Source organism: Salvelinus alpinus, chromosome 20, assembly GCF_045679555.1.
Source record: "Salvelinus alpinus chromosome 20, SLU_Salpinus.1, whole genome shotgun sequence".
In the NCBI taxonomy this organism is placed as follows: domain Eukaryota; kingdom Metazoa; phylum Chordata; class Actinopteri; order Salmoniformes; family Salmonidae; genus Salvelinus; species Salvelinus alpinus.
In genome coordinates this window covers 33,206,052-33,233,277 of record NC_092105.1, presented here as the reverse complement: position 1 = coordinate 33,233,277, position 27,226 = coordinate 33,206,052, and the positions used below count along the sequence as shown (strand labels likewise).

The following is a 27,226-nucleotide window of genomic DNA, read 5'->3' as shown; positions in this document are numbered from 1 at the left end:
CAGGCTGACTACCTCTTATGCGAGTGCAGCAAGGAGCCAAGGTAAGGTGCTAGCTAGCATTAAACTTATCTTATAAAAAAACAATCAATCTTAACATAATCACTAGTTAACTACACATGGTTGATGATATTACTAGTTTATCTAGCTTGTCCTGCGTTGCATGTAATCGATGCAGTGCCTGTAAATTTATCATTGAATCATAGCCTACTTTGCCAAACGGGAGATTTAACAAGCGCACTTGCGGAAAGAAATTCGCACCATTTGACCAATGTGTACCTAATCATAAACATCAACGCCTTTCTTAAAATCAATACACAGAAGTATATATTTTTAAACCTGCATATTTAGTTAAAAGAAATTCATGTTAGCAGGCAATTATTCAACTAGGGAAATTGTGTCACTTCTCTTGCGTTCTTTGCACGCAGAGTCAGGGTATATGCAACAGTTTGGGCCGCCTGGTTCGTTGCGAACTAATTTGCCAGAATTTTACGTAATTATGACATAACATTGAAGGTTGTGCAATGTAACAGGAATATTTAGACTTATGGATGCCACCCGTTAGATAAAATACGGAACGGTTCCGTATTTCACTGAAAGAATAAACGCTTTATTTTCGAAATGATAGTTTCCAGAGTTGACCATATTAATGACCTAAGGCTCGTATTTCTGTGTGTTATTATGTTATAATTAAGTCTATGATTTGATATTTGATAGAGCAGTCTGACTGAGCGGTGATAGGCAGCAGCAGGCTCGTAAGCATTCATTCAAACAGCACTTTCGTGCGTTTATGACTTCAAGCCTATCAACTCCCGAGGTTAGGCTGGTGTAACCGATGTGAAATGGCTAGCTAGTTAGCGGCGTGCGCGCTAATAGCGTTTCAAACGTCACTCGCTCTGAGACTTGTAGTAGTTGTTCTCCTTGCTCTGCAAGAGCCGCGGCTTTTGTGGAGCGATGGGTAACGATGCTTCAAGGGTGGCTGTTGTCGATGTGTTCCTTGTTCGAGCCCAGGTAGGGGCGAGGAGAGGGACGGAAGCTATACTGTTACACTGGCAATACTAAAGTGCCTATAAGAACATCCAATAGTCAATATGAAATACAAATGGTTTAGAGAGAAATAGTCCTATAATTCCGATAATAACCGCAACCTAAAGCTTCTTACCTGGGAATATTGAAGACTCATGTTAAGGAACCACCAGCTTTCATATGTTTTCATGTTCTGAGCAAGGAACTTAAATGTTAGCTTTTTTACATGGCACATATTGCACTTTTACTTCTCCAACACTTTGTTTTTGCATTATTTAAACCAAATTGAACATGTTTCATTATTTATTTGAGGCTAAATTGATTTGATTGATGTATTATATTAAGTTAAAATAAGTGTTCATTCAGTATTGTTGTAATTGTCATTATTACAAATAAATTAAAATAAATTAAATTAAAACATCGTCCGATGAATCAGTATCAGCTTTTTTGGTCCTCCAATAATCGGTATCGGTATCGGCGTTGAAAAATCATAATCGGTCGATCTCTAATATGCACTACCCTAGTAGCGCCTTATGGGCGGATGCCGAGCTGTTTCCATACCAGGCGGTGCTCTCGATGATGCAGCTGTAGAACGTTTTGAGGATCTGGGGACCCATGCCAAATATTTTCTGTCTCCTGATGGGGAAAAGGTGTTGTCGTGCCCTCTTCGCAACTGTATTGGTCTATTTGGACCATGATCGTTTGTTGGTGATGTGTTGTCCTGGCACCACACTGCCAGGTCTCTGACCTCCCTATAGGCTCTCATCGTTGTGTGCCATGACCACTTCATGGCTAACAACGTGAGTGCTACGGGGCGGTAGTCATTTAGGTAGGTTACTTTCGCATTCTTGGGCACAGGGACTATAGTGGTCTGCTTGAAACATGTAGGTATTACAGACTTGGTCAGGGAGAGGTTGAAAATGTCAGTGTAGACACTTGCCAGTTGGTCCACGCATGCTTTGAGTACACGTCCTGGTAATCCGTCTGGCCCCGCAGCCTTGTGACTGTTGACCTGTTTAAAGGTCTTGCTCACATCAGCTACGAAGAGCGTGATCACACAGTCGTCCGGAACAGCTGGTGCTCTCATGCATGCTTCAGTGTTGCTTGCCTCGAAGCGAGCATAAAAGGCATTTAGCTCGTCTGGTAGGCTTGCGTCACTGGGCAGCTCGTGGCAGGGTTTCTCTTTAGTCCGTAATAGTTTGCAAGCCCTGCCACATCCGACAAGCGTCAGAACCGGTGTAGTAGGATTCAATCTTAGTCCTGCATTGATGCTTTGCCTGTTTGATGGTTCGTCTAAGGGAATAGCTGGATTTCTTATAAGCGTCCGGAGTGGTGTCCCACTCCTTGAAAGCGGCAGCTCTAGCCTTTTTAGCTCAGTGCAGATGTTGCCTGTAATCCATGGCTTCTGGTTGGGATATGTACGTACTGTCACTGTGGGGGATGACGTTGTCGATGCACTTATTGATGAAGCCGGTGACTGAGGTGGTATACTCCTCAATGCCATTTGATGAGTTCCGGAACATATTGCAGTCTGTGCTAGAAAAACAGTCCTGTAGCGTAGCATCCGCGTCATCTGAGCGGTTTCCTCCCTCCCCGGCAAATGAGTTAGGAAGTGCGCCTATAGCTTTGTAGTGAATGGGTGTATTGATACACCATCCGAAGTGTAATTTAATAACTTCACAAGGCTCAGAGATATTCAATGTCTTGTCTACCGATAGGTGTACTTTTTTGTGAGGCGTTGGAAAACCTCCCTGGTCTTTGTGGTTGAATCTGTGTTTGAAATTCACTGCTGGACTGAGGGACCTTAAAATGATCTGTATGTGTGAGGTACAGAGATGAGGTAATCATAAAGTTACGTTAAACACTATTACTGCACACCGAGTGAGTCCATGCAACTTATGTGTCTTGTTAAGCAAATGTTTTATCCTGAACTTATTTAGGTTTGCCATAACAAAGTGGTTGAATACTTGACTCAAGACAGACTTTGGTGATTAATCTGCTGCTCTCTCCGTTCCACTCCTCCATTCCATCCCTCTCTCACAATCACAGCAGTAATGTCCTGGGATTTGGTTCCCTGCCTTTTTTATCCAGCAGCTTTATCTCATGGTTGCTAGTTTCCCTAACGAGCCACATGGTTAAAGGAGATGGGTTCCTCGTGACTCACTCCCCTAAATCTCATTACCTCATTAGGAAGAGCACTGTGCTGTAGTGGAAGAGGCAAACAGCAGACAAGCAGTTCTTCCATGTGTTATGTGGGCCCTTCCTTCCTGTGGACTCTGATTGGAGGCTTATCTAGTACTCAGCAGGAACATACCACAACTCTGCTTTCATGTCCTGTTCTTCTGCCATGCTGTGCTTGTGGATGACAATAGCTTTGTTATTGATGTAGTTTTTTTTTTTACTCGTGTTTCTGTATTACCTACAGACATTCATCACTTACTAACTAGATCAATGGTTTGGGTTGGACAGATGATGCAGGTTGATGTCATGAGTGTTTACTCCACACACAGCCACACCCTCATATTGTACAGAGTTTCATATTATTCAGCGGCTCACCCAGTAGGGTCTGTGGTACTATGACCTCTTCACCACTAAGCCTGTTGATGTTCACTTCTCATTGAAAGAGGAAGGGAAGATGGAAGACATTGATGGCCTAGGAGACCCATAGAGAGAGAGCGAAAGGTCCTGCATTCTGAGTGACAGGCCGATGCTCTTTTTCTCTCCTGAAGACTCAGATCGTTGCGTGCAGAGCTGCTGCCAACATCAACATGGCCCAAGCATCTGAGTGTTTGGCTTTGGGGCTGCAGTCCAGAGGGCTATGGCCTTCAGTCTTGGGAGATAAACTTCAAAGCACAGCATTTGCCCCGTCACATCCCTGCCTCTCCACCTCCAATGACCGCTCTGGGCTCAACACTGCCAAAGGGCACATAGGCTACCTGTAGACGTGTGTGCGCTTCTTCACTCATCGAGAACCACTGGGAGAAAGAGAATGATGTGGAAGAGTGAACCTTATGAGACCTACGTCATGGAAGGACATCCTTCCTGAAATACCCCTACAGCTGCCACAGATTAGCTTTTCTCTATGCTAAAATATTTCTGTGGTTGAACGTATCCATGCTCTCATCCAGAGCTCTGTTATGTATTGAAAAGTTAACCACATTTCATATGTATTCTAATTGATGTTATTGAAGTCGGTCCTTGTGTTTTTCTTTGGGCAGAATTACCCAGTTTTAAAGATGTTTTGCCTCAGAGCGTTTTCCAATGCGCCAAAGGTTATATGGAAGGTGATGATATATCAACTGACATATATACTGTACATTGCAGTGTTGTAGATTCATGGTAGTATCAGTTTAACTGGAGGAATTCACGCCATTATCCCATCTAAAGGGAGTGAAACCACAAAGAATAACACACTGCCTCATCTACGACAGGCAGTCGCACGCACACACACACTGGAGATGGTTGCTGTGGCAGTTGAGCTACAGAGATGGAAACAGTAATGCGCTGCAAATCAAATGTTATTTGTCACATGCTTCGTAAACAACAGATGTAGATTTTACATTTAACATTTAAGTCATTTAGCAGACGCTCTTATCCAGAGCGACTTACAAATTGGATTAACAGGGACATGCTTGCTTCCGGGTCTTTTTACAACAATGCAGAGTTAAAGATAAAAAATAGAATTGGTGACACGAGGAATAAATACAGTGAATAACAATAACCAGTAAAAATGACATGGATCACGGGTTAGTGATCGCTGATCTGGGGCCGATTGCACCAGTTGGTTGTAAGTGGGTCGTATCTCTACGTTCGACATGCTCTACGTGGACGTAAAGATTATACCTGTTGCATCACCTGGGCGTAAGCCCTTCTATGAGCTGTGCCTGGGCGTCAGCCCTTCTATGAGCTATGCCTGGGCGTCAGCCCTTCTATGAGCTATGCCTGGGCGTAAGCCCTTCTATGAGCTATGCCTGGGCGTAAGCCCTTCTATGAGCTATGCCTGGGCATAGACTCTACGCCTGGTCGGGAGGCGGGACTATGCTATTCTTTTTTGTACATACCATGAAAGAACAATCTATATTTTGTAAAGGATGTGAGTCTCGTGTTCATATTTCACAACCTCCGGGCTTTTCAAGTTGCCTATGCGCGAGTCAATAGCAAAATAATACACTTGATTTATGCTACATTACAGCATGCAAAATGTGTCTGATCGGATATTAGAAAACTAATAGATGAGCTGCCACATCCACTTTTATAATAACTCATATCTCATTTACATAAGTATTCACACCCCTGAGTCAATGTCAGAATCACCTTTGGCAGCGATTTCAGCGGAGAGTCTTTCTGGGTAAATCTTTAAGAGCTTTACACACCTGGGTTGTACAATATTTGCCCATTTATTCTTTAAAAAGTTCTTCAAAAACTTGCTGTTCAAATTTGTTGATCATTGCTAGACAACCATTTTCAGGTGTTGCCATAGATTTTCAAGTAGATTTAAGTCAAAACTGGAACTCGGCCACTCAGGAATATTCACTGTCTTCTTGGTAAGCAACTCCAGTGTCGTTTTAGTCTTGTTTTAGGTTATTGTCCTCCTGACAGGAGAATTGTCCTGAACCAGGTTTTCCTCTAGGATTGTGCCTGTGCTTAGCTCCATTCAATTAATTTTTTATCCTGAAGAAAAGCTCCCCGGTTCTTGACGATTACAAGCATACCCATAGCATGATGCAGACACCACTTTGCTTGAAAATATGGGGATTGGGACTCCGTAATATGTTTGGGGTAAATCCAATGCAACACACTTTGTATTTAGGACAAAAAAGTAAATGGCTTTGCCACATTTTCTTCAGTATGACTTAAATAAAGGTACATTTATTAAAAAAAATAAAAATTAACTAGGCATGTCAGTTAAGAACAAATTCTTAGTTACAATGACGGCCTACCCCGGTCAATATTTTCATTCTGTACAGGCTTCCTTTTCACTCTGTCAATTAGGTTTGTAACTACAATGTTGTTGATCCATCCTCAGTTTTCTCCTATCACAGCCATTAAACTGTAACTGTCTTGAAGTCAGCGTTGGCCTCATGGTGAAATCCATGAGCGGTTTCCTTCCTCTCCGGCAACTGTCTGCTTTTTAAAAATGTTTTATTCCCATCTAAAGAAGGTTTTCTTCTTTGCGAGGTTTTGAAATTCACTGCTCAACTGAGGGACCTTACAGATACTTGTATGTGTGAGGTAAAAAGATGAGGTAGTCATAAAAAAATTATGTTAAGAACTATTATTGCACAGAGAGTGAGTCCATGCAACGTATTATGTGACTTGTTAAGAACATTTTTACTCCTGAACTTATTTAGGCTTGCCATAACAAAGGGGTTAAATACTTATTGACTCAAGACATTTCATATGTTTTTATTTTTATTCATTTGTAAAAAAATAAAAACACTACCCCATAATGTCAAAGTGGAGGTGTGTGTGTTTAAGCCAGTGACAAAACATCTCAATTGAGCCCATTTTAAATTCAGGCTGTAACACAACAAAATGTGGAAAAAGTCAAGGTGTGAATACTTACTGAAGGCACTATAGCCTAGGCTACTACGCGAGTGAGGAGCAAAATAATCCACTTGTTTATACTAGGCTACCTTAGACTACATAACATGCTAGCAAAATGTTCTGATAATGCTGTTAGATGAGCAAACTAGACTAGATTATCATTATGAACACTGACCTCAATTTGACTAACATTTTCCCAGCCTAATTATAATCAAATATCCAAACAGACATTCCGGTAAACAAAAATCTTGACGATTGATTTATAAAGACTATTCCCCACGCTTGTCATAAAACAGCGCGATAATATTGTCCCAATGATAAGGGGCTGAAATTATAGTTGACCACACGGCTATTGCTTTAAAGTATTGAAAACAGTTCAATGACTTTGGGAGTTTCAGTAAGCAACAATATGATAAATGCCTTCAATAGTATTAGCCTACTTTATCCAATAACTTCATCATTCAGTGATATTCATTCCACAGTAATTATTGATTGATTGATCCATCAAGGTATGGTTAAGAAAACAACATGCATGCATAGTGGGTGGGCTTTGAAGTGATGGGACATGCCTCGCAAAGTTTAAAACTGCCACGAGAACAGTAACAGCCTAGTAATGGGTGCTGCCTAGCAACCACCATTATGAAGCATCAAATCTCGTGCATTGCTTAATCATTGCTTACGCTGGATTTAGCTACGACTAGTCTTTTTGGTTGGTGCAGCAGGTGTAAATTCTGATCCCAAAGTCGGACGTAGATACACCTGACCTAGCATTTTAAGACTTTTTATTTATACTTTTTTTTACACCCAACTGGTGTGTCTGGCCCCTGGTGTCCAAAAGCTATTTTCAGTCATAACAAATGATGGTGGAGACGGTGTTAAAAATATTTTTCAGCATAAAAAAAACACATATTTGAGAATTATTCCGGAGTCCATAAAACATCTGCTATCCACTGCAGCACCATCTTCCAATCAACGTAACTGTTGAGACAAGCCAATCTAAAGGGAGGGTGGAGTTTCTGTCTTGTTCAGACTTCCTTCCTCAGAGCAATCAAATGGGTGGAGGTCCTGTCTGTGTCATCTGCTGCTTGAATTGGCTGTGATTAATCAACTAACTGGCTCAAAGTCACAAACTGTCCTCTGATCGGTCTCCTCTGATCGCTCTCTCGCGCTCTCTCGATCTCTCGCGCTTTCTCTCTCTCTGAGATAATTCCACATGTATAAACACAGCTTGCAGGTCAAATGTAGATCACAGCCAAGCCTTAATATGAGCAAAATGGGTTTATCTGGAGGTAGATGGTGTAATTGTGATGGATCCAGATTGAGACCATTTTAAAATCCAGTTATGAGTATGACGTAGGTTTGTGTAAAACTCCTTGATTGAGAAATTCTCAAATTGTGGCAATTTGTGTAATTCCAGTCCATATACTAACCCTGTTGTACTGTTCTTCTTTCTTCCAGGTGTCCTTCAACGTGAGTGTGGACGCTAGGGGCTGCCCCGCCACTGGCACCCAGCAGAGATTCACCATCAAACCTGTGGGCTTCAAGGATCGTCTGGAGGTGTCAGTGGACTACCGCTGTGACTGTGGCTGCACCGACTGGACCCAGGCTAACAGTAGCCGCTGCAGCTTCATCGGACAGTACACCTGTGGTACCTGCCGCTGTGACCCGGGCTACCTGGGTGCCCGCTGTGAGTGCCAGGAGGGCGAGGCTGGCAGCAAGTACCTGAGCGCCTGTAGAGAGGAGGAGGGGAAGCAGATCTGTGGTGGGAGAGGGGAGTGCAGCTGTAACCAGTGCCTCTGCTACGAGTCAGAGTTCGGGAAGATCTACGGGACCTTCTGCGAGTGTGACGACTTCTCCTGCGCCCGACACAAGGGCATCCTCTGCTCAGGTAGGTGTGCAAAGAGAAGGGAGCACTGCCGCTACTTCGCTCTCCAAATTGCTGGATCTCCTCTCTACTTCTGCATGTGTACAACATAAATGATTCAGACATACACAGTAGTGCTTTGTACAGTACCTGATACATGTGCAGAAACACTAGAGTCCTAGATGTGTCGCTATTGAGGGTGTGTCTAAGTTGGCTTGTGCTGTCATGTTGATGCTAAGAGACGCATTCAATTAATGTTTATTGATCTACAAGGCTGTACGATAGTAGTGAGCAGGTGGGATGTTGTTTCCAGGGTCTGTTACCACATCACTCTGGTCTGTGTTTATTAGGCAGGTTGGCATTTATTGAGATGACTCATGTACTGGAGGCAGCTCTGCAGAGTGGTCACTAGCTGGCACTACCAAAAAGTCATATTGATTTTAAACCTAACCTTTACCACACTGCTAACCCTAATGCCTAACCTTAAATGAAGACTAAAAAGCTAGTGTTTTTTCATGAATTTTTATTGCCAATTTGTACTTTGCAGCATGCCCGTGTAGTGGAAACCACTTAGTTCTTTCTGCCTCCAATGCAAGACTCATGACAATAAACGTCAACCTGCATTTATTAGAGGAAAAGCAGCCTGTTCGTGGTGCAGCGTTGAACACAGCCCTGCAGGTCTGCTACTATTTTGTGTGTGTGAAAGGGTACTTTTTGTGTGTTAATACTAAACCATACATGTTCGGGGTGTTTTTTTATGATAAATGTCTCTTGATTCTGAATTTCTTCTTCGGGAAAGGTAAAGTGCTCAGGAACAGCTGCTGGGAGCTAGTTCGTTGTGCAGTTCATGTTTTACTATCTCTAGCTGAGCTGTGTTCTCTGGGTGCTTTGGGACCCTGGAGAGTTGGGGTGGCTGTGTGCAGGATTCAGGAATGAATTCTAGAACCAGACCACCAATATTTTTTCTCCCCAACTATTCATGTGCTCTATTGATTAAATGTGCATGTGCTGATGTTGACCACAAATCCTGTTTTCTCCTGCCTGAGGGTCTTGCTTGCTTTGAAGCCCATGCCCTAGTTTTCTCTCACACTGTCCTGGGCAGCAGGCAGGGTTGCTAGCTGGGAGCAACTTAGTGACATACTAAACAGGCTGTCCTATTGGATTCCCAGAACATCGGGTCCAGTCCAAGTAGCCTCTGTGCGTTTTGGGTCGAGACCTGCTGGATGTTGGCCAAGGGCCCCTGGCTCATCCCCAAGCTAACGGCTGTTCCACCAAACCACAGAGGGAGCTTTGTAACAGAGGCCCTGCTCAGTGCCTTGTGTATTGCCAAATACAATGCATGGGTCTATACTCAGTTAAAATGCCTTGTTTCGTTTAGTCAGCAGGACCAAGCAGTGGACAAACACAAAATGGACCATTTGTTTGTCGGTTGGTCGGACCATGAGTAGGCCCTTAGGGTAGGATGATAACTGGAAGGGGTGGGGTAGTAATTAAATCTTAACAGTCCAGTATGCTCTGTGGCCCCCCACATTCTCTCTCTCACACACACACACGTGCGCGCACACACACACCTCCTCGCTGTGCATGGTTGGCTCAGTCTATAATGAGTTCCTAATGAATCTGAATGAATGTCCTCTCTCCCACACTTCTCTGGCACTGTTACTTAATCGTGTAATAAACAGTGTTGTAAAATAATTCTGTATACCACCATTGGTCCCCTAAACCCACTAATGGTTATGGGGAGGTTCAGACTCTGTACAGAGTCCCATTCTCCTCCTGTTACATGCCATGTAAACAGTATTGTGCAATAGGTTAGATTGGTTACGCTGTGATGATAGCAGCTCATTTGCTCTGTGTTGTGCTAGGAAGAGAAGCTGGTTTGGATTGAACTGCAGGATCCAGACTGATTAACTGCCGGAAGGCATTGGTCATTATTAAAGAGGAAATAAATTGGTGCGTTGTCCTTGTGTGGGTTCTCATTTCTAGCTCAAAGCATTTAAAATCTCCCAGCCTTTTCATGATAACCGCATTGTCTGCAAGAAATCTTGAAGTTTATCTTGTTGTTTTGATACGCTTGTTTTGAATCAAAGCACTGTATCTACTCACGACCGCTCATGCTGTAAAAACAGTCCAGTTCAAAGTGAATGGCACAGATCCATATATAGTAATAGCATATTTGCATATAGTCCTACTGCAGCTCTGATTGGTTATGGCACACCGGTCTGTGTAGAGTACGGGCCGGCCTGAGTTGTGCCTGTCAATGCAATAGAATCCTACTCCGATGCGTTCTGCCTACAACAATCTCTTGCATAGTTAGTTTTGCATACTAAGTCTTGCTTAGACCACAAGCATTTCGCTATACCCGCAATAACATCTTCTAAATTTGTGTATGAGGGGCTCAGGGATAAGGCTAGAGACCAGTGTAGCAGCCAGGCCTACATGAGGCTGAGGGGGTCAGGGGTTAGGCTAGAGACCAGTGTAGCAGCCAGGCCTACATGAGGCTGAGGGGGTCAGGGATAAGGCTAGAGACCAGTGTAGCAGCCAGGCCTACATGAGGCTGAGGGGGTCAGGGATAAGGCTAGAGACCAGTGTAGCAGCCAGGCCTACATGAGGCTGAGGGGGTCAGGGATAAGGCTAGAGACCAGTGTAGCAGCCAGGCCTACATGAGGCTGAGGGGGTCAGGGGTTAGGCTAGAGACCAGTGTAGCAGCCAGGCCTACATGAGGCTGAGGGGGTCAGGGATAAGGCTAGAGACCAGTGTAGCAGCCAGGCCTACATGAGGCTGAGGGGGTCAGGGGTTAGGCTAGAGACCAGTGTAGCAGCCAGGCCTACATGAGGGGGTCAGGGGTTGGGCTAGAGACCAGTGTAGCAGCCAGGCCTACATGAGGCTGAGGGGCTCAGGGGTTAGGCTAGAGACCAGTGTAGCAGCCAGGCCTACATGAGGCTGAGGGGGTCAGGGATAAGGCTAGAGACCAGTGTAGCAGCCAGGCCTACATGAGGCTGAGGGGGTCAGGGGTTAGGCTAGAGACCAGTGTAGCAGCCAGGCCTACATGAGGCTGAGGGGGTCAGGGATAAGGCTAGAGACCAGTGTAGCAGCCAGGCCTACATGAGGCTGAGGGGGTCAGGGGTTAGGCTAGAGACCAGTGTAGCAGCCAGGCCTACATGAGGGGGTCAGGGGTTGGGCTAGAGACCAGTGTAGCAGCCAGGCCTACATGAGGCTGAGGGGGTCAGGGATAAGGCTAGAGACCAGTGTAGCAGCCAGGCCTACATGAGGCTGAGGGGGTCAGGGATAAGGCTAGAGACCAGTGTAGCAGCCAGGCCTACATGAGGCTGAGGGGGTCAGGGGTTAGGCTAGAGACCAGTGTAGCAGCCAGGCCTACATGAGGCTGAGGGGGTCAGGGATAAGGCTAGAGACCAGTGTAGCAGCCAGGCCTACATGAGGCTGAGGGGGTCAGGGATAAGGCTAGAGACCCGTGTAGCAGCCAGGCCTACATGAGGCTGAGGGGGTCAGGGATAAGGCTAGAGACCAGTGTAGCAGCCAGGCCTACATGAGGCTGAGGGGGTCAGGGGTTAGGCTAGGGACCAGTGTAGCAGCCAGGCCTACATGAGGCTGAGGGGGTCAGGGGTTAGGCTAGAGACCAGTGTAGCAGCCAGGCCTACATGAGACTGAGGGGGTCAGGGATAAGGCTAGGAACCAGTCTAGCAGCCAGGCCTACAGGAAGCGGCTCCTTCTTACTAGGGCCTTGACTCTTTTCCTTCTCCTTGATGCTTCCCTCCGTCTAATCTGATTACTGTGTCACGGCCAAAATGCACACCAGACCAGGAACCAAGAATATTGGTTCCTGCTTACTCACTAAAAGACAGCTGTGGAGAGAGACAAGAGTGGGTCCCACTCTTCTTGTAAATAGAGCTCTGAGGTTATATCGTAGTACTACTACAGTACACAATCATTCTTTTTTTTTACTGCAGTTATAAATACACAGATATTTGACTGCCAACCTGTACCGTCCTCTCTGTGTTTCTGGAATGTAGCTATGTCATTGAGCTTTTACCAACACTATTTCACTACCTACTGTTTTTGAGTATGTTGTTTCCTTCTGCTCTTTGGAGGAAAGGAATCTCTTCCTAGACTCCTTCTTTGATAGCTTTAGCAGCCATGCTCTTGTTTGCCCTGGCCCTCTGAGTAGAGTGAGGAGGACCGATAGATGGAAGCCAGGCACGCTCCACACCCAGCTGTTGCTGTTGTCATGTCTGTGCTGCCTGGTGCTGTGGTGATATAATATAGCACCAAGCCAAACCTCCCATAGAGCCTAACCGCCTACAGTCTGGTTTTTCTGGCCAGTGACTGTCAGTGTGGCTGTGTCATCAGCTGTACATGCCTGAACCAATTACACCCACATCGAACCCATGATTCAATCAACTGGTGTATTTAATGTAGTTGGCAATAGGTCAATACAATATTGGAAATATCCACTATAATAGTAATTTATCCCACAAAATGGCCAAACTGCTAATAATAAAGCTCAGACATAGAGGTTAGCTATTCACAGCTTAATTTGAAGTTGATAGTTAGAAATAGTTTGAGAGACTGATGTGTTTTTAGAGGGAATATTCACTATTGATATACGGAACTAATGGTGCCTAGAGGTTATGTGGTTGTTTCTGGACAGGGCTGATTGTGTGATACTGAGCTTACAGTCAAAGAACCTCTTGTGGCTGTGCAAGGGCAACCCTGTTCTTGTGAAACGAAGACGGTGGCCTGTAGAATGAAGGTCAGGGGCATTAATCAGTCTCTGAAGTTAGTAGATCTGGCAGGGGCAAGGATAGGGGAGGAGTGGTGTCAGTAACCTCCCACAAGGGCCACGCTGTGTGCATGTGTTTGGTCTGCTGACCTGTGCTCAGACTCTCTGTATTCTCATACATTCGTAACCTCAGTGTCTTCTGCAAGGCCAGACTCTCTGCCCTAAGGCCTGTGCTGAGTCTCTGTCAGGATATCTGGAGGATTAAGTAGGTGTAGATAGATGGGTACTGTATGGATAGAATTAGTCTTTGTATCACTTACAGTAAAGTATGAAAGGGTGATTACCAGGGTGTGTGAGAGTTAAAATATGTTCATAGAGGCAACAGTAAACTTTCTTTCTTTGCGTCTTTCTGTGTACGCATGGATCAGCTAAGTCTGTGTGTCGGCTGCTTTTGACGAGGCCTCAGTAAACGTAGACTTTGTGGTCCTCTGCTCTGTCACACATCTACAGCTGCTTATCGGTAACAATCTAACCACTCAATAGCACCAAACGCCAGAAATAGCATGGCTGTTTTCCAGACTTGCACTTTACCCGCTAACCCCTTCTCCTCATAAATCGTCAGCCTCAGATGGAGGTTTGAAACAGTAAATGGGAACATGTGTTTATTAATGTGTGTGTGCCTGGCACGACTGTGACTTTGCCTTATTGAAATGAAAGCATTTAGCGGGCTTCCAATCTCTCTCTGACATGATTGGCCTATTTTGCAAAATAGTTAGCGTAGACTGTAACTAGTCCTGTGTTTGCAAAACATCTGGCAAATCCAAGCACTTTGGTTTTATTGCTTGATGGTCAAAATGTTGTGGAGCCGTCCTATATCCTACAGCTTCTTCTATTCTCCTCCTCAGCTCTTTAATTTATAGACACCGCTAATAGAAAATGCATTTTTAGATTGCGGTACTGCTGTCTGGCCTACTCTGATTGTATGAAAAGCCTGCAGCGAAAGCTGGAACATGGACAAGTTGAAACAAAGCTAATACCGGTACTCAAGATGTCCCAATAACATCATGATTTGTAGCTCCTGCTACTACCTACTGTAGCACCTACTCACTGCCCAGTAGTAGTCTGATTTCACTCAATCACTTTGATATTTTTGACTGGAACATAGTTTGAACAGGATCTCAGGTTCTACAAGGCTGAAGCAGCAGTTCATTAAACATTTTGGCACAGCTGTGGAGTCGGTTAGTGTTTTTATTTGTAGTTCGTTGAACACACAGCAATTAGTAGTCAAACTATTCTGGGTTAATGCTTGGCAGACAGCCCAGCATGTAAACTCACTACGGAGCTCAGCAGTGCGCATTGAGCAGAAATGTGCCTATCATATGAGCATGCGTGCATCATTCCGTGTGTGTTTGGATTTTGTCCCTCACCCCATATCTCCCTCTCCCTTGCTAGACGGAAGCTAGCTCTACGGCACCTAGGTTCCTACTGCTGCTCAGTAGGCTAGTAGCCCCCTGACCCAAAGCAAACACAGGATGACACCTCAACCCCCCTCAAACCTGACTGAGCCTGACCATGATAAAGAGCCAGGATTGTCCTTCCTCCACTCTCTCCTCTAACTAATAAATACTATACAAGACTCTCTTCCTTCCCATGCCTGCTCTGTTTGGGGCCTCTCTTGCCCCATAGAACTACTTCAGATACAAGGATTCCCTCCCCGTGTAGTAAAGAACCTATTCCCCTCAAAGCACTACAGGTGTTGCTGCTGGAATCCTACAGCTCTCTCAGCACCATCTTGATGTATTTGATGAGTGGTACTCCGAGGCTTCGTCCCACATAGCCCCCTTTTCTTTTTATATTGCACTATTTTTGACCAGGGCCCATTAGGCTCTGGTCAAAAGAAGTGCACTGTACTATATAGGAAATAGGGTGCTATGTGGGATGCACCCTGAAACATGCATACTGCTGGGCTTCCAGAGGAGAGACACTGAAATATTTAGTGAAATATGCAGAGAACACGTGACACAGAAAATGGGGTCAGATCTCATCTCAGAGCTTCTCTTTTGTCCAATGTACTTCTGTAGTGGTGAGAGGGTTAAACACTGCTCCCCCAGGACCTCTCTGTACACATTAACCACTGTGGCCCACAGGGCATGTTCTTCCATGTTTTCCATCATGTCAAGGATCTGAGGTTACAGGACAGGCAGGAAGCAGAATAGTGTAGTTTCTGGAATCCACACATCACACTCCCCTTCTCTAGATATATCTAATTATATTACAATGGCTGCAACTGACTTCACCTCTTTGTCGATACATGTATGCAGCTGTGATTACCATGGCTACCAAAGGTCATTGTTATTCATGCTACTCCTACTGTACATTATATGTGTGGAGCTCTGGGCAGGTTGCCAATAACTCTCTTACATTACTCATACCACGTGTATATACTGTATTTTATACCGTCTATTGCACCTTGCCTATGCCGCTCGGCCATCTCTCATCCGTATGTACATATTCTCATTCACCCCTTTAGATTTGTGTGTATTAGGTAGTTGTTGGGAAATTGTTAGAATACTTGTTAGATTTGTGATTATTAGGTAGTTGTTGGGGAATTGTTAGATATTACTGCGCTGTTGGAACTAGAAGCACAAGCATTTTGCAACACTCGCATTAATGTCTGCTAACCAAGTCTATGTGACAAATAAAATTTGATTTGATAACTTGAAATAAGTGTGCATATGTCATCTGATGGATTTGCATCAAGCTCCTAGTTGCTTGTTGTCGACAGGTTAGGATTGGCCCTTTGTTAGGGAAGGAATTCTCTCTTATGGCGTGTCACTTTAAGGTGTAATTTGCACCACAGTTTAATAACAATCCCTTAACGGCAGATTAAAGCATTTGCACCTGAGCAAAGTGAGTGACTTTATGTTCACCCCAAACGTCAGGTGGGAAGAGTTAACAGTATTTGCTTTTTATTTTGTTGGCTCAACACGTTTTAAAAACGTTTTCTGAACTCTTCTGTCTTTATGACGTGGCTGTATTCTGGGTGGTGCCTGGAGCCTTCCAGAACTCCATACAGGTCAGGTTGGAACAAGACTGTAATTGCTTGGAGGAAGATAACAAGCCACAGCTGTATAAATGGTGGTTACTGTTGGAGGTCTATGGCACCTGGGGTCAGAGTGCTATATAAAGGAAATAAATGGAGGAAGGGGAAAGGAAAGCCTTCTTCCAGGCTCTGAGCTGTGGAGTGGACTCCTGAGAGGAGACTACTTTCCAATTTACACTGTCAGTGTTTACTCTCAGAGAGAGAGAGAGAGAGAGAGAGAGAGAGAGAGAGAGAGAGAGAGAGAGAGAGAGAGAGAGAGAGAGAGAGAGAGAGAGAGAGAGAGAGAGAGAGAGAGAGAGAGAGGAGGGGGAGAGCAGGCCTGTAGATTTGTGATAGATGGATGGATTCATGTGCCTGTTTTTTTTCTCCCTCAAGTGAGTACCAGACCTACTGGGTTCAAATAGTATTAGAAATATTTCAAATACTTTGAACATATGATTGAACCTACTTTGAGTGCAAGATGGACACGGTTTTCTCCAAAAATACTATTTGAATCCCACCAGATCTGGTGAGTACGGTCGGTGCCACTCTCCATGGTGTCTGTCTGTCTGAGCTCTGAGGCGTCTGGCTGGGCTGTATACAGTAAATCTCTCTCTCTCTGCTGGTCTTGGCAGCCTCTACCTCTGTCTCTGATCACAGACACAACGCTCCCGGCATCACTGCTCCTCCTCCAGAATAGAATCCTGTCTAACACAGAAGCGCATTCGGGGCATGCCGAGATGTTGTACATTCCCATTCATGATCCTCCTGTGTTGCGGTAAAAGGGGATCTGGGACCTGAGAGACAATTAGCTCATTATTTTGACCTATGACTATTGTTCTGTTCATGTTAGAGGAAGTCCCATCACTCCCATGTGTTTCCTGATGAATGAATATATTGTAGTGTAAAGGTCAGCACAGGCTTCTGAGGAGGGAAAGAAATATGCTGCCTTAGCATGTCAAACACACACACTGGAGTGTGTCAAATGCCTACTCAATAACATGAACACCATGTTGCCAGCACCCGTAAATGATAGAGACAGCCAGGTTATAGACCTGTGAAACTGTTCACGGTTTACTTAATGTGTTCTAACTATAGAATCAAATCCATCAATATGGTTCTAACCCTGCCAGGTGTGTGTGTATGATAATCATAAGGTTGCAAAGCTGTACTTGTCCTTTGGTGTTTTCTTTATTAGCTTTTGGTCCCAGTGTTATTAGAGTATTCATAGGGTTGTGGGTGGTGACCAGTTCAAAGGCCTAAACATTATTTTCATGCCCTGTAATTGCTGTTGTCTGGTGACTGGTACAGTAGGCATGTGATGTTTGTCATCTGTGCTGACTCGGGACAAAACAGTCAATGCCAGTAGTTATTTAAAATGCAACCATCCCTCTACTGTGTGTGTGTGTGTTTCTAGGGTTTTAAGAGCTCTTTGTACTGGTTGTTTCACAGTTGAGGTTTGTCAATGGTCTGGTCTGCACTCTATCAAATATTGTTTTCACTGACACAGGATATTTCAAAGTAGTGTTATTATAAATCATATGAAATCCTCTGCACACAAACCTAAGCATAGCTTCAATTAAATGTAGAGTCATCTGATGTAGCCGTAGTGACTGTAGTTATTTGAATACGTCTCCTACCCCACACATCTTACAGAAGTTTGACTGTATTTTCTTTATTGCTGATGACGACCCAAGCTTGACTCAGCATACAAGCGGCAGCTTGTCTTGGCCTGCCTGCATGCTTAACAACACACTTCTCTGTTGAGAACTGTGTTACTGTTGTCCTCCGATGGAGAAGAGAGGCACAGACGGGCCAGTTGTTGTGATACTGTCTTGAAGGAGAAGAAATTGTCATGTCTAATAACTCCTATTGTGCTGAAGGAACATCAGAGCAGACTAAAATACAGAACAATACATTAACTCATACAGAATGGCACCCACATCAGAGCAGACTAAAATACAGAACAATACATTAACTCATACAGAATGGCACCCACATCAGAGCGGACTAAAAATAATATGTTGGAGCTCAGTGGGCAGCATATGGGAACAGTTTGGGAGGCAGGCCCTAGCTAGAGAAAAGGGGTGAATTGAGCCAACTGTGTGGTAAGGAACAGTCCTCCACTAGACTAGTGTGTCACATCTGGGTCCATACTCCACGGTGCCCTTGGTGCCCTTGGTAACTGAGAAACCTAGAACCATATATACAGTTGAAGTGGGAAGTTTACATACACTTAGGTTGGAGTCATTAAAACTCGTTTTTCAACCACTCCACACATTTCTTGTTAACAAACTATAGTTTTGGCAAGTCGGTTAGGAAATCTACTTTGTGCATGACACAAGTAATTTTTTCAACAATTGTTTACAGACAGATTATTTCACTTATAATTCACCGTATCACAATTCCAGTGGGTCAGAAGTTTACATACACTAAGTTGACTGTGGCTTTTTAAGTTGACTGGAAAATTCCAGAAAATGTCATGGCTTTAGAAGCTTCTGATTGACTCAAATGATGTCAATTAGCCTATTGGAGCTGTACCTGTGGATGTATTTCAAGGCCTACCTTCAAACTCAGTGCCTCTTTGCTTGACATCATGGGGAAATAATAAGAAATCAGCCAAGACCTCAGAAAATAAATTGTAGACCTCCACAAGTCTGGTCATGCTTGGGAGTAATTTCCAAACGCCTGAAGGTACCACGTTCATCTGTACAAACAATAGTACGCAAGTATAAACACCATGGGACCACGCACCCGTCATACCACTCAGAAAGGAGACGCGTTCTGTGTCCTAGAGATGAATGTACTTTGGTGCGAAAAGTGCAAATCAATCCCAGAACAACAGCAAAGGACCTTGTGAAGATACTGGAGGAAACGGGTACAAAAGTATCTGTATCCACAGTAAAACGAGGCCTATATCGACATAACCTGAAAGTCCGCTCAGCAAGGAAGAAGCCACTGCTCCAAACCGCCATTAAAAAAAAGCCAGACTACGGTTTGCAACTGCACATGGGGACAAAGATCGTACTTTTTGGAGAAATGTCCTCTGGTCTAATGAAACAAAAATAGAACTGTTTGGCCATAATGACCATCGTTATGTTTGGAGGAAAAAAGAGGATGCTTGCAAGCCGAAGAACACCATCCAAACCGTGAAGCACGGGGGTGGCAGCATCATGTGGGGGTGCTTTGCTGCAGGAGGGACTGGTGCACTTCACAAAATAGATGGCATCATAAGGAAGGGAAATTATGTGGATATATTGAAGCAACATCTCAAGACATCAGTCAGGAAGTTAAAGCTTGGTCGTAAAATGGGTCTTCCATATGGACAATGACCCCAAGCATACTTCCAAAGTTGTGGCAAAATGGCTTAAGGACAACAAAGTCAAGGTATTGGAGTTGCCATCACAAAGCCCTGACCTTAATCCCATAGAAAATGTGTGGGCAGAACTGAAAAAGCGTGTGCGAGCAAGGAGGCCTACAAACCTGACTGTTACACCAGCTCTGTCAGGAGGAATGGGACAAAATTTAAAACTTATTCTTGGAAACTTGTGGAAGGCTACCCAAAACGTTTGACCCAAGTTAAACAATTTAAAGGCAATGCTACCAAATGCTAATTGAGTGTATGTAAACTTATGACCCACTGGGAATGTGATGAAATAAATAAAATCTGAAATAAAGAATTGTCTCCTATTATTCTGACATTACACATTCTTCAAATAAAGTGGTGATCCTAACTGACCTAAGATGGAATTTTTACAAGGACTAAATGTCAGGAATTGTGAAAAACTGAGTTTAAATGTATTTGGCTAAGGTGTATGTAAACTTCAGACTTCAACTGTAGCTCCTTCCTGGGCCCTTGACTAGGGATATATTAGGCCTTGGTAACATTTGAACCTCTGTTTCTGCGAGGATCATCGGTCCAACTCGGCAGTGCCTCTGCTTCTCCTCTGGTTTGTGTTTATCTGTTGAACCGTTGTCCTATGTTCTGGATGTTGAGAGTAGCACAGATGTTGTGCTGTTGACAGCGCCTGGCTGACCCTCTCTTTTTCACACACACACACACACACACACACACACACACACACACACACACACACACACACACACACACACACACACACACACACACACACACACACACACACACACACACACACACACACACTCTCTCTCTCCTTACAGTGCCTGGCTTAGAGGAGCATGGCAGAGCACTATGGGTCTGACTGTCACAGACACACACACTACTGCCCTCCCTCTCACTGACAGAAAGCATTAGCTTCTCCCAGGCCCAGCCAGGCTCTTCTGTGTTAAACTAGGCCATAGCAGCACTCTGGCTCACTCACTCACAGTCCTACCATACATAACACGTTCCTCTCAACTCGGCCGGCGTTTTCCTCTGTCTCCAAGTCACACCGTCAAAATTCTACTTCTCTACCTCACACGGCTGTCAGTGTCTACGTTCACTCTTATTCTGTGATGTTTTAGCTGTTCCACCTCATAGGACACGGCAAGGCGGATTTGCCCTTCCTCAAAACAGTTAATAAAATGTGGTATTTCCCTATGCTAAAACTGTATTAATGACCATTCCCCCACTGCAAAGGTAGCATTTTTTCTCCCAATGTAGCAGCAACAAATATGAGCAGCGCTGACCTTGAGGTGTTGGGAGTCAGGAGGGAGGCCCCGTGTGTCTCTGACTGTAGTCTATGGCGCTGCTGCCCGCCTGTTCTGCTGCTGCCTGCCTGCTCCACTGCCTGCCTGCCCTTCTCTACAGAGGACATGCGGATTAGCAGCTGATAATGCCTCATTCAGACCAGGTTTTTCAGGAAAATGGTATTACCTCTTGGTCTTTTGACTTCTGATTGAAGGCCTGGGGTCGTAGCATAGACCCCACTCTATGAAATATCTTAGTAATGTCACAATAAACCCCCAAAATATGCTGAGTTTTTAAAAAAGTTTATCATTTTTAATGAATGAACTTTGGGATTGAAATGTATTGTGTGAATATCAAATCTCAGCAAAGTTTGCTTCACTGAAGTGGAAGAGCTCCTGCTGATCTGTTTACAGAGGCCTCTGTCACATTATTGACACTTTCCAGAGCTTAGAGTCTCTCTCTCTCCCCCCTGTAGTTTTTGTTGTTTTCTCCCCCCATTGTGAAACCATCTCTGTACTCTTTGGCAGCGTGCTAACCATCTGGGAAGGCGGTGCTCTGTTGTTGTGATCTGATGGGGAATTGGGAATGTCTCTACATTGGAGCCGTTTGGCAGCTGTGCTCTGACTTCTTCTCTCTGTTGGGTTTGGATGGTGCGTTTGTACAGCAGCCAGAAACTCAACGCCTGCATTTGTACAAAATAAGTTCCAATCTCCTCAAAGACTTGTGTACAGGCAGATTGTTTGTTTGCGTCTCCACAACAGGGTCCTTTATAAATTAACCATGCAAAACAAATGGTGGAACCACAAACCACCATAGCATAACCCTGGACTGAGGTCAAACAGACCAAATACATGCTGGGATTGGAACATTGTTTACCTTTTTGTTCTACTTTGATATTGGACAACAAAATGAGTCGCTTACTCCATCTGAAGCCAGGTCTTTGGACTGTAGAGACCAGCTCTTTGTACTCTGCGACTGCGACACATATAACCTCTTTTGAAAACATAATTAAGCCGTGTGGTTATGGTGATATTGTTCTGCTTTCAAAGGGATCATTTTGAGGCAGTAGACTTCCCAAGCAAAGGGAGTGGCCCAGTGTAATAATGGATGCCTGTAGCTCTTTGAAATCGGGTTTCAAACCTACGACAGTAGTTCTCACTTTGTCTTTCAATCTTCTAAAATAGGATAGCATGATTGACTCTGACTCCACCTGCACTTTACAGATGTTTTGAAGAGGGATGAATGTAGCCTATTACTAATTCTCTTACTGTACATCAAGATGCTCCACCATAAGGGGCTCCCGAGTGGCGCTGTGGTCTAAGGCACTGCAGCTCAGTGCTAGGGGCGTCACTACAGACCCTGGTTCGACCCCCGGGCTGTATCACAACCCGGCTGTGATCGGGGGTCCCATAGGGTGGCGCACAATTGGCCCAGCGTCGTCCGGGTTAAGGGAGGGTTTGGCCAGGGTAGGCCGTCATGGTAAAATAAGAATTTTGTTCTTAACTGACTTGCCTGTTTAAATAAAGGTTATATAAAAAAAAATATCCATGACAAGGCCTTTTCCCATATCTAGAAAAGAGATTATAAAGAAGTTTAAAGATGGAATCCGCATTAGGGTAAACAGCAGCACGGTCCGGCCCAGCACCTTTGTTATTGTTTTTGTTTTGAGGACAAAACGGAGGTGAGGTGCGTGGAGCAGGGTGGTCAAAAAGATTCCAGTACATCATCTGCTGTTCTATTGCGCGTTCGATGATGTCAGAGGGGATAAACACAGTATTCGCTGTTTGCGCGTCTTTGTTGTTGTAATATCCCAAACGAACTGACCGTTTAAGGATTCCAGCTTTAAACAGGCGCCTATGACTCCAGTATACAGTATGTCTTTATAGCTTTAGTCTGGGACACTGTGGAATGCAGCAAGGTCCATTCTTTACATCTCATTCTCCATCTCGGCTCCATCAATTAGCCTTACCACTCGAGCGCAGCAGGGCCCAGCTTCCATCCTTACTTATTGGCTTACTTAATAAAATAATACTTGCTTCCTCTCCTCAATCTCTCACCATCTCAGCCCTAGCATGAATCAGCCCTTCCACCCTGGGCTGAGGTTTGACATCATCCAAATGTTTTCTTTTCCCCATCAGTGACTACCTATCCTCATTCCTCACATCACTGTGCTCAACTGAGAGAAGGAACTTCAGAAAGTGTGTTTCCTACTGCTACACCGGAGTCACTGCCTCTGGTAGAAGTCTCTGTCTGACTATCAGCATGGGAAGATTCTAGTATCCCTGTGTGGCCATGGCAACTCCAGATAGGGGATGTGTAATCTTGGTTTGAGTTTTTTAGGGTCCTTCTACAGAGCAGGAAGCCAAGACAGAGTTGTTGTGAAAAGACTGCACAAATAATAGTTTGTGTGTGGTTGCGTTCTGTGTGGATAGTATATGCACTCTGTTTCGTTTTAAACCCATAGAAATGACTGTTGTCAAGTCAATGACGTCATGTATGCTTTCTATTGACACGAGCAACAACACATTTGTGTGTCATCAACATGGGACTCGTGTTGTGCAGTCCATGTAGTGTTTTTGCTTTTAACAGATGTTTAAAACCTTTCTACTCTTCAGTGGGGGGGCTTAACATTTTAGTGACCCATTTTGTTTTTAAAGCTGTACTTTTTTTCATTAAAATACTATTTTGGTCCATATGAGCAACAGAATCAAAAGCAGTAGAGAGCTACAGTTGCCGCTTTCAACCAGCCCCAGGCTCACAGCAGTTCTAAGTAAGTTGAATGATTCCTTCTCTTCCTGTTGTGTTTTTCTCTCTCGATCTGTCTGTGTGTCTGTCTGTGTGTTGTGAGAAGGACAGAGGGCAGTGAGTCAGCAGGAGTTTAGACAGTCTCAGGCAACAGGAAATACTGTATTTGGGAACACAGCAGTTGGTCCAGACTTCAGTAATAACTCGGTATGGGAAACATTGTTTATTTTGGAGCCTCTTATGAAGCGGCCTGCATAAACTTTACATTTCTCTCATTTGTTTTACAGTTGAATCTCTCCACTCCATCGCACTTACAAATCCATAGGCCAACAGTGCATCGACCATTCTCTAACTAACCCACACTTACCTGCCTCTCTAACACTTCTTAGGTTCCCTATTATCCTGCTCTGAAGTCAGCCAATCAGCCAACCTTATACTCAACACATTGAAACCCTATACTTCACCTATATATCACCTTATATTCCAGGCCTATATTTTCAGTGCTAACCCTGAGGGAGGGAGGCAGCAACACACTCAGCCCAACCTGCCACTTCAGTTGTTTGAATGACTTTCTCTCTCTCTCTGGGGCTTGGTAGATCTGCACTCCCACACGTGTGATTTGGTTGCTTTGACTTGGCTTAGTGCCCTGGACTGAGCTAAGCTGGGCTTTGGCTGTGAAAGGGATAGACGACACATTGGTTGGTCCTTTTCTGCCTGTATCTCGCTTGTTGTTCTCTGTCAGAAAGAGAGCTGTTCTTTAGCCAGAATGGCAGTGATGCGAGATGTGCATTAACTTGACTCAGTGACCTGAATCCTGACAGAGGAGAGAGAGACGGTAGTGGTGGGGGGGGAGGCGAGAGTGAGAGCTTGCAGAGCTGGGAGGAATGGCCTCTGCAGCAGCATGCCAAGCTTGTCTGACTGGGATGAAGTGGCTCGGGTTCTCCCCTCATTATGGCTCGGTTCTTCCCTCATTATGGCTCGGGTTTATCTGAGGACAAGCCTGCATCCCCAAGTCTGCATCCTGATGGGCCCTCGTCAAAAGTAGTGAACTAAATAGGGAATATGGTGCCATTTGTGACACAGCCTCTGTTTGATCTCTCTGCCTGGCGTGCTGGCCTGGATGTCAGGATGACCAAGTCATTAGAGGGGAAAAGATAAGCAAAATATAAACTGCTGAATAACAACAATAGCACAAGGCTACGATGATTAACAGCACCAGACCAGTACCCATGCATTATGCCAAATGCACATCTGTTTCAGGGTGTGAGTGGAATTAGGTGACGATTATGGAATGGGTGCTAGTTACGTACAGTTGGGTATTTTTATAATGTATTGCTACATTACCCGTATGCTTTCTCAGTGAACTCTGTCTGCAGCTAGATAAAGAGCATGTCTGTTGGTGACCCATTTCCAATGGAGAATCGGACCCATAGAGTTTTAGATGTACTGTAGCCCTATCTGATTGTATGCCCATAGTAACCAACCAAATGATGTGAAGGGTCATTCAGGGATAAGGAGTATTAGTAGGGCTGTGTGACCATGATGATGATTCCACACCAGTACTGACCTTCAATCAGAAGAGAAATTGTCTAGATGCTATCAGAGGAAATACTTGTACTGCTTTAAGTCCTGACTTCCCTGGTCCATTTTATACCAGCTGACATTTAACCAGCTCTACTGATCCTCATCGACATGTTCTAGGCTTTCTGCCTCCTCACTCTGTTATTTAAAAACTCGTTTCTCTCACAGACAAACACATACGCACGCACACACACACAACAGCATCCTCCCGGATACCCTGGACCCACTCCAATTTGCGTACCGGCCCAACAGATCCACAGATGACGCAATCTCAATCACACTCCACACTGCCCTTTCCCACCTGGACAAAAGGAACACCTATGTGAGAATGCTCTTCATTGACTTTAGCTCAGCATACAACACCATAGTGCCCACAAAGCTCATCACTAAGCTAAGGACCCTGGGACTAAACACCTCCACCTGCAACTGGTACTGGACTTCCTGAGGGACCGCCTCCAGGTGGTGAGGGTAAGCAACAAGTCTGCCATGCTGATCCTCAACCCTGGGGCCCCTCAGGGGTGTGTGCTTAGTCCCTTCCTGTACTCCCGGTTCACCCACGACTGCGTGGCTAAACACGACTCCAACACCATCAAGTTTGCTGACGACACAACAGTGGTAGGCCTGATCACAGACAATCATGAGACAGCCTATAGGGAGGAGGTCAGAGACCTGGCAGTGTGGTGCCAGGAAACAATCTCTCCCCCAATGTGAGCAAGACAAAGGAGCCGATCGTGGGTTACAGGAAACGGCGGGTCCAACAGGCACCCGTTAACCTTTCTAGCGCAGGCGATCCACTAGCGACCCACCTCGACAACATCCGGTGAAATTGCAGAGCGCGAAATTCAAACTACAGAAATATAAATATTTAACATTCATGAAAATACATGTGTAATACATCAAAATAAAGCTTAACTTCTTGTTAATCCAGCCGCTGTGTCAGATTTCATAAAGGCTTTACGGCGAAAGCACACCATGCGATTATCTGAGGACAGCGCCCCGCATACAAAACCATGAAAAACATTTTTCAACCAGGCAGGTGCGACACGAAAGTCAGAAATAGCGATATAATAAATGCCTTACCTTTGAAGATCTAATTCTGTTGGCACTCAAAGGTCCCAGTTACATCACAAATGGTCCTTTTTGTTCGATAAAGTCCTTATTTATATCCATAAAAACTCAGTTTAGCTGGCGCGCTTCAATCAATAATCCACCGGTTTCCCTCCTTCAAAATGCATACAAAATGAATCCCAAACGTTACCAATAAACTTATCCAAAAAAGTCAAACAACGTTTATAATCAAACCTTAGGTACCCTAATACGCAAATAAATTATAAAATTTAAGACGGAGAATAGTATGTTCATTACCGGAGATAAATAACAAAGAACGCACTTTCCTTCACGCGCATGGAAACACTACAGCCAAAATGGGAGCCACTTAGAAAAACTACAACTCCTAGCAAATTCTTCGAAAATCCAGCCTGAAACTCTTTCTAAAGACTGTAGACATCTAGTGGAAGCCCTAGGAACTGCACTCTGGGAGATTTTCGCCTTATAATGAAAGTGACAGCCACTGACAACAGTGGTAGGCTGAATTTTTGTGTGGGGGGGATTTCGGGGTTTCGCCTGCCATATCAGTTCTGTTATACTCACAGACATTATTTTAACAGTTTTAGAAACTGAGTGTTTTCTATCCAAATCTACCAATTATATGCATATCCTAGCTTCTGGGCCTGAGTAACAGGCAGTTTACTTTGGGCAGGCTTTTCATCCGGACGTCAAAATACTGCCCCCTAGCCCAAAGAGGTTAACATCGATGGGGCTGTAGTGGAGCGGGTCGAGAGTTGAAAGTTCCTTTATGTACACATCACCAACAAACTAACATGGTCAAGCACACCAAGACAGTCATGAAGAGGGCACAACAACAGCTTTTCCCTCTCAGGAGACTGAAAAGATTTGGCATGGGTCCCCAGATCCTCAAAAAGTTCTACAGCT

General features: G+C 44.5%; 1 protein-coding gene across 1 annotated transcript in view; it reads left to right on the top strand.

Moving 5' to 3' along the window:
• Positions 1-27,226, top strand: part of LOC139546689 (integrin beta-5-like) — a 73,418-nt gene that overhangs the window by 30,116 nt on the left and 16,076 nt on the right. Inside the window, exon 10 of the mRNA XM_071355365.1 lies at positions 8,029-8,458. Coding sequence (XP_071211466.1) covers positions 8,029-8,458 — 430 coding nt within the window. The remainder of the gene's footprint in view (positions 1-8,028; positions 8,459-27,226) is intronic.